The sequence below is a fragment of the Choloepus didactylus genome, chromosome X, assembly GCF_015220235.1.
Source record: "Choloepus didactylus isolate mChoDid1 chromosome X, mChoDid1.pri, whole genome shotgun sequence".
Taxonomy (NCBI): domain Eukaryota; kingdom Metazoa; phylum Chordata; class Mammalia; order Pilosa; family Megalonychidae; genus Choloepus; species Choloepus didactylus.
In genome coordinates, this window is record NC_051334.1 from 129,189,125 (window position 1) to 129,199,851 (window position 10,727).

Sequence of the window (10,727 nt, forward strand, 5' to 3'; positions counted from 1 at the left end):
CAGAACCAAACTGAACTGCCTTTTCACAGGACAGCCTCTCCCCATCCCCTCCAGCTAGCCTTGACCCCCCTCAGAAAACCTATGGGAGAGACAACCCTTGATGAACAGGTGGGGATTTGTCAATCCCTCCTTGTCTAGTCCTCCAGTAGGAAGAAATGGCTGAGCTGGCAGCAGCCAGAGAAAGCCTAAGGATGGCGAATGCTCATTCTACCTCCCTTGTCCCTGCAGGTCACCGAAGTGAATTTGAACAACATGCTGTGTCCGGCCATCTCAGACCCATTCTACGGCCCCTGGTATCGCATCTGGGCCTCGGGACACCAGACTCTCATGACCATGACCCACGGGAAGCTGGTCATCCTGTTCTCATACATGGCTGGGCCCTTGTGTAAATATCTGCTGGATTGGCTCCAGCTTCCAGCCAAGAAAATAGACTGAAGGTGTTTTTTTGTTTGTTTGTTTTTCTGTTTGTTTTGGGGGGTTTTGTTTTGTTTTGTTTATTTTGTTTTGTTTTTCTCTCTGAGGAAGCAAGTCCTGACTTGACATGGAGAACACCCAGTTCTTGATGAAATCAAGGGAGAGGGCTATAGGAAATCTGGTGTATTTCTTCTTTTTCCTTCCTCTCTGTCCTTTTTGTCTACCACTCTTCCTCCCCTAGCTCTTTCCCCAGGACTTCTGCTTGAGCCTGGGATGCAGTGCTGTGGGCTGGGTTTTTCTTCCATCCCTTTGGCTCTTTCTCCACTGTCCCTAGTGGCCTTACGTGGGGAGATGGTTTTCCATGGCTCCTTCACTCTGCTTGTTGGTGCTTTAACAACAGCTGGTTGAGGAGAAAGGGAACAACAAGAGGTAGTTCTTTTGGCATTGAAGTGATGAGATTGAGTTGTTTTTCATTTCTCCACTGCCAGGGACCTTCAGGCTTACGCGGGGTCCCCTTTTGTCGCCAGCACAGCCCCCACCATAAGGGACCTGAGGCCTCGTTTCTCTACCAGTGGCAAGCCCAGAGCTGGGAGGTCTCCTAGCCAGAATCTTCCCACCGGTGTCCAGTGACTCAAACCTAGGGGCCCACCATCCATTCCCTTAAGGATGCTGTCTGCAGTAGGAGCTGGGGTCACTGCCCAACCCGAGGGCAAGATTCCATTGGAGAGCTGTTGTTGCAATGGCAAATCCAAAGGGAGCAGGGTTAAAATGTCCACAGCTAACGCTGGTCCTGACCCTGGGTAAATTCTGCCTATGACACCTGAGAACTGACCCATATCCCATCAGAAGCAAGCATAGAAATTAATCAACAGAAGTGGTAACTTGAGAAAACTGTAATTTGAATCATCCATCTCACTTTAGTTTAATGTTGACAATAGAGAACATTTTAATTTGGAAGGCCTCTAAATGTCCTTTTTGTTGTTGTTGTTTTTCCTTTCTTTCTTTCTTTCTTTTACAGCAGTTTTTGTGTTTTTGTTTTTGTTTTTGATGCTTGAGTTTAGAGAATCCTGATGGTGGGGGCCCATTCTGGAGGAACCCCTGTAGATCCATTTTCTGGTTTTACTGAGTATGTCAGCATCCTGGGGTTGGGACGATACAGCTCCTGCCAGTGTTGTTTCTTTAGAGCCAGATTTCTTTACTGCGGGCAGACTCAGCACTGAATTGTTTAACTTGGGGAGCATCACATGCTCCCTGTCCTGCTACTCCCAAAGCCCATGTCTGAGCCGAAAGTGAGGTGCTAAGGGATCTGGTCCCCACTGACAGGGGTTCATGTGCTCCAGAAGAGGGACCGTGGGGACTTAATTTTGATTCAAGGTGTGAGCTCAGTCATGCATGGACCTCAAAAAGGGAAGCGCTGGTTGGGTATTTGCTGGATCTTGGTTGGCTCCTACTAAGAACAGATTTGCTTAAGAACAGGAAAGATTATCCAGTGACTTCCTTTGATGAGCCTTCCCAGCCCTCCCCTCTCCCACTCTGGGCAACCCAGTTACCAGTTCCAGTATTTCAACTGATAACCTCTGAGACCTAGATTGAGCTTCAGGGACTCAGTGGTCCTGAGTTTAGCAAGTGGACCCTACAGGAAGCGGCAGAATTCGGGAAGGCCTCTGTGAGTCAGCCGAGATCCAGGGAAGCAATCTCAGGACCCTTAGAGTTCCTGGGGGTGGGGAGCAGGAAAGGAGAACACCAAAGGCTCTTCCTTCTTTTGAGCCCCCTGTGGCTTGTTGTTTTCTGCAGTCTTTGAGGGCTTGGCCAAGCTTTTCCTAGTCCTCTCACCCTCCCAAACAGGGCACTTCTTGTGTGACTAGATTCCCCCTGCCCGCCAGCCCGCCATCAAACTGTTATATGTAGAAATGGCTGGTGGGGAAATATGCAGGGACTCAGTGCCCCTTGGTCTCTTCACAAAAGGAAAGGTTGGAAGGAGGTCAGGGGAGGGGCCCCCAGGGGCTTGTGGGAAATAATGGAGGAGAAGCCAGGAGCCACTCCTCAGGGAGAATGGGCCAGCCTGGGGTGGGCAGATCTTCAGCCTTGAAATGCCACAGTGGTGTGACTCTGCAGGCGGTCTCTTCTTCCCAGTCCCTGTGGCATGGCACAAGTTGCCAGTCGGCTCAAGTTTTCCCCGTGTTGGCATGCCTCTAAAAGCTGTCCTTTGCCCTGTCCCCAGCCCCATTCTGGCTGACACTTTCTCCTGCTTGGATGGAAAGAAGAAAGTGGGAGCCACGTGCCTGGCATGGCCAGTCCAGAGACGAATACACCCGTCAGAGGAAGGTGGCAGTGAAGGGGGAGCTGCAGGGCAATCCCTCAACTCCCCCGGGTAGCCTTGGTCAAGGATCTGGGCCAACAGAACAGCCCATTCAGCTGCCCAACTCATGGCGTCAGTTCAGAACAGCAGAGAGACCGTCACTCCTTCTTAGAGTGCCCCTCCTCCCCCCTCCAACTGTTTGGTCTTGTACACCAAAGATCGGCCGGTCTTCCTCCCGGAGGCAGAGTGATGTGCTCCTCTGTCAGCCCGCGAGGGCAGTGCCGTGGTTCTGAAGCGACAGACTCAGTCTCCCCAAGCCAATATTCTCTCTTTCTCCTTAGACTTCTTAGCATTCACAGAAGCTGCTTGCAGGCTCGTTGGGGTGACGGGGGTGATTGGCGCACTTTACCGCACAGTACCTCAGTCTAGCTGTCAAATAATCCCCTTTGCTGTTGCCTGCGTCTGGGTTTTGATATTTGGGATCATTCATATTTCAGTGTTTTGTGAAGGGGGCACAGTTCCCCACAGATACCAAGTTGGCAGCGGGTCCCTGTGCCCTGGCATTTGCACTGGGTGGCACCCGGGGAGGGAGCCAGGTGGCCCGGGGGGCTGCAAAAGGACCCTTCCTCCTCCTCCTCCTGCCAAAAAGACTTCCCTGGATTTGTAGATGTTGATACAGAGACCTCTGTCCTCTTTGAGGGTGGGGGTGGGGGCTTCTTATTGGTTTCCACTGGAGGAAACAAGAAGGGCCATTTGTGACACTGTAGGCCAAGACACTGGTACTGGTTTTGGTAAATCAGGAGCAGGCATGGAGGAGGGTTTCCTTTGCAAGGCCCTGAACTGGGGAGGGGCCTCTGCCACTGCACACCCTGCTCTACCTGAGGCGGGTAGAGGAGGTGAGAGGCAGCACACATTCTTGTGTACATAGAGCAAGCCTATTTGTGCTCAGGAAAACCTAGTCGCTTATTGTTGCTCTCGTCTGTTGACATCCTTGTACACCGGTTTGCTACTCGTGGTGTGAAACAAACAAACAAAAACAAAAAACCAGGAGAAACCAAACCATACCAGGTCATTTCCAGCAAAACTGTTGTTTTGGAAACTCTTGCTTTCTTTTGGTGTCCATTTTGTGTTATATTTTGAAGAATTCTTCATTTATATTGGTGTACTGTGGTGAAGAGAATAAGATAGGCTGATCTGTAATTTTCTCCCCCAGGAAACTGGCAAATGCCGCTGACCCTCTTGATCCCCTCCCTGCCCCTGCATCCTTCCTTTTTCCCAAGCTGGGATTGCTGTGCACTGGGCAGGCCCTCTCTGTTACCACCCCCCACCCCTCCCCATGCAGTGGCTCTGGATAGAAACAGTTTTTCTAAACCCCATGAATAGCAGCACGGGTATTTTTTTGTCAGGCTGGTTCCTGGGGGTTCTGTGCCCCCACCAGCGTGTTCAGCTCTTGGGGCATTTGTAATGAGTTCTCTCTGCTTGGTAAAACCTTTTGATTGTGCTGAAATGGTTTCTGACGTCACCTTTGGAAATAAATGGTCATTAATTTGTGTACTTAGTGTTCTGGATTTTGGTCTCAGGTGCTTCTGTTGTCCAGGATCCCCAGGTGAAAAGGAACCCTCACCATGGAACTTATTGTTACAATGTTTTCTTCATTTACTGCTATTAAAAGATTTCTGAGAACCCAGAAATCTTGGCCTTGCTTCCCAAAACCCTCTTAGAAGGCCCTCTGCTTTGAAAAGGAGACAAAAGGGGCCATTTTCCCTCCACCCTGGGCTGGACCACCAAAGGGTAGTTAGCTGGGCCCTCTCAGCACAGCCTTGCAGAAGGAGTTATGTGGCTGGATGGCCTTGAATTCCCATACCCGGCCTGCTTCCGCTCAGGCTGCTGGGGACCGGGCAGGCCTTTTGCACATAGCAGGGCTTGTCTGCCGGGGATATCTGCTGGGCCCCATGGGGGTGGGCAGCTGGGCCGGATGGCTGAGCTAAGGAAGGCAGCCTTGAAACCAGAAGTGCTCGGGCTTACTCAACCCAGGATTCCTTGGGGTCCACTGTGTGCCGGCACTGGACAGCACAGGCTGGTGCCCGGGACAGGTCACACTGTACTGTGGGGACAAGAGAACAAGATAACCCTGCTTTTTGGGAATAATGAGACCTGCGTTTCTGAAGTTACTTCCTAATCATCCCACGGTGGCCATGATATTAGCTTGGCCTTCCTTTACGGTAGACAGGGGCTCTACTCGGTCTTTAGTGAGTGCAGCTACTTCTAGAAGGGATGCAGCTGGCCTAAGTGGCAAGCAGTGCAGGCGGATCATCCCATTTGCCAGTAGGTGGGCCTCCAGGTATGAATGATACAGGAAGGGCCTTGCTGCCATCCTGGATGACAAAACCACCAGCTTGGGCGAGTTGTTTCATCTCTTGCTGCCTTGGGTTCTCCATCTGCAAAATCATAGTAGCAACATTTCTGCTTGGTGCCAGGCACGGTGCTAATTCCTCTACACACGCTGCCTCTTAGAATCCCCTTAAAAGCACAGGAGTGAGGTAACTGGTCACTTGGTCCCCATTTGACAGGGAGAAACTAAAACACTGAGGATCAGAGCTAATAAACGAGGAGCTGGAATCTGAAGCCAGTTTTGTTAGATTCCAACACCCAATGTGCTTTCCACTTTCCACCAGACTCCACTGCCTCTCTGGTGTGCTGGGATTGCTGGGTAGACCTGTGCCCAAGGGGCCTGCGGCCCTTAGAGAAGCAAGAGGACAGCCGGGCAGTGATGTAGAAGATAAGAGAGAGAAGGGAAGAACCAACAACCATGTGTAGCTTCAGAGCAGGGTTGAAAACACAAAGGCAGAGGCTTAAAGGGGACGGGGACGCAAGGGGCCAGGCAAGAACTGGCCCACTGGGGAGGACAGAAAGGCTGGTAAAGAGAAGGTGAGGAGAGTTGGCCCTGTTCCCTTTTCTGCTTGCCATCCTTTCCAGAAAGAGAGCTAAGCGCCAACTACCTATGTCATCGCCATCCCTCCCTCCCCCGGGCTAGTGCCTCTGCCCCTGCCACCCATCTCTGCTCCAGTCTGTACTCCCCATTGCAGGCAGCCATTTTTTCCAAATGCAAATTTAACTGCATCCCTTTCCTGGGCCCCCTAGTGTGGCCCTGCCAGTGTCTTCAGCTGCATCTCCTCACCCCCCGTCCCCCAATAAAAGAATCATACACAGAGACCCTTGGCTCCAGCCAAATTGTACTCTGCATTTCCAGGCCATGCCATTTCCAGCTTCTTTGCCTTTTATTCATTGGACCTTCTTCTCTGTTTGAAATGCCTTTGCTCCCCAACTCTCCCTTCTCTGAGCCCTAGTCTGCAGGAGGGACCCGTTCTTATAGCACCTGGCACTGGACCGGCATTCACCTCCCTGTTGGTGATACATTCCTGGTTTTCTCCCTCAATGATACTTTAAGCTCCTTGAGGGCAGGGTAGGAGTGGGGGTGTCTGATTCCTCCCTGTATCCATCAGCCCTGGCCCAGGACCCTGTTCCATAGAAATTGCTCATTGAGCAATGATCTTATCCTAAAGGGCTGGAAGAGGGTGGGAGGCACTGTTAGTGAGGGAGAATTGTTAGCCTCGGCACCAGGAGCCACGGCCTGGAGAACACCTTGCTGAGGGGCCCCATCCCGGCTCTGGTATCCTGGGCAAGGAGGCAATATTGTGAGGGAAGAGAACTGAGACCTCTGGGGGATGGTGTCAAAGTGCCTTTCCTTGTCCTTGGCGGCTGTTCATCCCCACCTGGGTCACCCCTGAGTTCCTGGGCACACAGAATGGGTGTTTGCCTGGCAAAAGCTCCACTAGCCCTTGGAATGTGTCCCCTTGCCCTCTGAGGGGTTGGAAAAGCAGCTTGGGATGGTCACGGTCATGAGCCAATGCCCCCATGAGTTTCTGCCTTGTCCTGGTTTGCCAAGGCCAGTGGTGTAACAGAGATACACAGACGTCAGTCTGACAGATGCAATGGTTTATTCAAAGGGTATGTGGTTTGCTAACCTTGGCAAAACGCAAGGCCAGCCTAGTCCAAAACCAAGGACTCTGTTACCTCCCACACACTCTCCCCCGCAATCCCCCCAGGCAGCATCTGGCCCAGCATCTAGGTTGCGTACTTGGGGTGGATGAACTGCTTGGCAAAGGAGTTCAAGAGTGTCCCTGGGAAGTAGTAGGGAAAGGCAGCTCCTGTTGCTAACGGACGACCCAAAGTACTTTGCTTTCCACGGCTGGCTTTCTAACTTCATTCAACTCCTGCATCTCTGCCAACAGTAGCCTCAGCACCTCACCATGAGGCAGGCCTTAGCCAGGAGGGTGGACACTGCCTTGACATCCCTCTGATAGGTAACGGGGCCAAAGCATGGGGCCCACAGGTGTTCTCCTTTCCAACAGTCCATTCCCAGCCCCAGCCCTGCTCCAGCCACCAGTTCTCCCAGGTCTCTTCTGCCTCTCCCCTAGCCATACTAGGCCCTGCAGAGGTGGGCCTGCCTTTGCTGTCCCTTCATGCTACTAGAGAAGGCCCTAGTACCCAAGGGAACCCAAGCTCTTTGCTGTTGCAGTTTTCAAAAGACCATGGCCTCTCCAAGTATTCTGCCTCCTGGGAATGGAGGGGCCTTCCTGTGCACTTCAGGACAGAACCTCAGGTTTCTAGAATGCTCAAGCTGAAAAGATACCTCTAGTACGATGCTTCGTGAATTTTGCTGCATGTTAGAATCGCCTAAGGAACTTTTAAAACTCGATGCCCAGGCCTCACCCGGGCTCATAATTCGAAGCAAACTTTTTTTGTTGTTTTTCCAACTTTTGTTGTTTCAGTTTCCAGACTCTGAGTCATCACTTTGACCTGACCAGTGTCTTCTTTTTTAAAAAATGGAATATTTAAGGCATACAAAAAGGTATGAAGAATAATGTCTAAACCCAGCTTAAGAAACAAGAACCTCAGCAATACAGTTGAGGCTCCCTTACTCCAAAGGTTTAGGAGTTGTTCCTCAGAGCCTCAGGGTTTCTAGGGAAGGGTTGGATCAAAGGATGGGGGACAGAGAGGGGTAGAGTGGGCAGGGCTCTGGCCTCCCCCCTTGCTTCACCCAGAACAACTCCAATTCTTATCTGTTTGGTATACTGAAGTTCCGTAAATGATTTCATTGGGAAACGGGTTTGAAAGCCACATATTTACACCCTCATTAGTTCTGTCTCCAGCCCCCTCGTAGTCAGTGGTCACCCTGTACTAGTAGAACAAGCATTTGCAGTAGGTCTCAGCAGATGGGGCCTGCAGTCCTGGGTCTCCCTCTTAGGTCCTGGGTGCACTTGGAAAAGTCAATCCTCTCTGAGCTCTCTTTGTAAAATGGTTAGAAACACCCTTGTCCTGCCTGTCCCACAAATAGTCATGAGGAAGCCAGTGAGGTAAATGGATGGGGGGGGGGGTGCTTTGGAAACTGCAAAGTTCTGTCCAGTGTAAGGGGTTCCCATTTCCAGACAATGTGGTTATTCTGCGTGTTTTTGGAGCATGAAGGTTAGTTGGAGTTTTGACTGCACTTACCCACTGTGCCTTAACGTGCCCGTACCATCAGGGTCTGTGGTCTGTGTGTGTGTGTGTGTGTGTAGGACAGATGATAACTTCTGTTTTAAGGAATGCTGTACTTCATTGACTCTAAGACACACATTTTTGTTTTTATATTTTAACATGTCTGAAATTGGGATGCATCTCAAATCAATGGCAAGACACTTGAATCAGCAACTTTTTTTTCTGATTCAGTGGTACATAAAATAATGGACATCTTACCATCTAAGGCTTCTTAGAGTTAATGAAATGCCATAATTAGCTGGGATTCCTCTTACTGTCCCCCATGAGAGTCATCCTCCTGCTAGAGAAAATCCCTTTGGACAAACTTATAAACCAACTTTCAGCAGATAGCCTCACTCTGACACTCTGTCCTCTCTTTCTTCCCTGCCAGCATCCCACCCAGGCCTGGCCAACTGAGAAGGAGGGAGGGAGCCCAACAAGCCAGGCCAGCCAGCCCCCCAAAGCTCTGGTTTCTTTATTTCCCAACCACAGCCTGGCAAGACAGCTCAGCCTGCCTCTCTGGGGAATTCCTGGGGCTAGTCATTGCCAGAGGTGAGCTGGCAGGAGGGCAGCGGGAAGGAATCCAGTCTGTTCTGATCCCCCTGGGTTGATGTGAGCAGCTTTCTGGCCCCCACAGAGGAAGACACTGACTTCCCCACTTCCTCCAATAAGGCAAAGAAAGGTTAGGCAGCGGCCCTTTCAAGGAAAAGCGGCACCTTGGCCGAGGGGAGCCCGAGCCATGGGCGTTTCACTGCAGCTGGAGATTGCCACCAACCTTCCCTCAGTCTTGACAGCCTCTCAGATTAAGCTCATCTGTTTTAGCCTTTAGGCCAAGCTCTTCCGGAGGGGGAAAGGCACGTTGGCGGTGACATCCAGAGATACTTGGCCCCAGGAAGCAGCTTTTGGACATTTTTACCCCAGAGAGCTTAGCAAGACATGATCAGCCCAGATTACAGCTGCCCTCATGTAACTGGGTTAAAGTATTGGCCTACTTAAAATCCCTCCTGCGGTGGCCTCCTTCAAAGCTGATGAGGCCGATTAGGGGACTATTTCTGAGCCCTAGTCGTGTCCCTAGAAGCCTGGGGGCGTCCTCCCTTGACTAGAAAGACAGTCACTCAAGGCTGGAGGGGCAAGGGCAGAGTCAGCCCTGCCTGTGGGAGAGCAGTGCAGTCAGACCACACTTGTCCTCATAAAAGAGAGTCAGACAATGGCAAGACTTAAGTCCCTGGATTTTGAACGTCAAAAACCAAACCAACCCCTCAGTTTTTAGGGAAAGACCTAGGCCTATCCCTTTGCCATCTCTGGCCCTAGAGAGAGATGGCACAGGTTCAAAAGAAGGTCTTCAATCAGGGACAGTCACTAGCCTCTACTCAGGAGGTTCTGTGCATTGAGGGAGATTGTTACTTAAGCACTAAGCCTCAGTTTACTCATCCATAAAATGGGAATAATAATAGAACCCACATCATAGGGCTGCCCATAAGGGTTAAGTAGATAAGGCATTTGGCACAGTACCTGGCACATTGTCAGCATCTGTCCCATAAATGTTAAGATGCCACCACCACTATCATTGCCACAGTCATCATCACCATCACCATCACCCTCATCCTCATGATGGCAGCAGAGTGAGTGGCAAAATGATCCGTCTCTGGAACCTGACAAACCTGCTTTGATTCCTGGTTCTGGCACTTTGTAGCCAGGGGTCCTTGGATAAATGACAGTCTCTGCTACCCTGATTCTTATTCTGTAAAACAGGAAATTCATAAGGCTGTCGAAAAGTGTATAACATGGTCCTTAGCTCACAGTCAGCGCTCAATAAATGCTGGCCTTTATAATTATTTAAAGGGGGTGAAAAGAAAGGAGTTTCTTAACTCTCAAGTGCCCTATGCCCCCTGCTTTCAGAACTCACTGTGTAACCTTCCCTAGAGCAAAGGGTGTTGACTACACTTTCCCAACCTAGGGATGACAATTTTCTCCAAGACCACTGTTTCTTCTGGAATGGTATAAACCCCAAACGGAGGAAGAAAGGGCCAACTCAGCCCATCTACCCCACAGGAGCAATCCCATCCAATTTGAACCCCATGTCCCCCTTTTAAACCCCATCCTTGATGAGTACCAGGGACCACATATACTATGTGAGACAGACAAGAACCAAGTCACCAAGCGGCATTGCTCATGTACAGAGGCCACTCTGGCCACCCACCACTGTCCTTGATGACAGTACTGGGAAAGGGGTCATTGCTGAAGCCTCTGCCAGTGGGTGGCAACACCTCCATGCAGAGTTCTTGGACTCCATTGGATGTTTGACATAGAGAAACTTTAGGAAAATGTTTGCATTGCTCACACCAGCACTGTCCTTCAAAAAGATGGGGGGTTTCCACTCTTCCCAGTCCAAGACTCCCTTTCTATGCTGCCAGGATATGTGGGAGTAGAGAATATG

At 50.7% G+C, this 10,727-nt stretch overlaps 1 protein-coding gene across 15 annotated transcripts in view; it reads left to right on the forward strand.

Moving 5' to 3' along the window:
• TMEM164 (transmembrane protein 164) overlaps window positions 1-4,267 on the forward strand; it is a 318,291-nt gene extending 314,024 nt beyond the window's left edge. For 13 of the 15 annotated variants that reach the window (XM_037822468.1, XM_037822481.1, XM_037822466.1 and 10 more), the window contains one exon: window positions 229-4,267. In XM_037822468.1, the coding sequence (XP_037678396.1) occupies window positions 229-435 (207 nt within the window). In that variant the 3' untranslated portion in view covers window positions 436-4,267. The remainder of the gene's footprint in view (window positions 1-228) is intronic. The other 2 variants (XM_037822469.1, XM_037822473.1) reach the window with 1 other exon arrangement.
• Window positions 4,268-10,727: the final 6,460 nt, after the last annotated feature.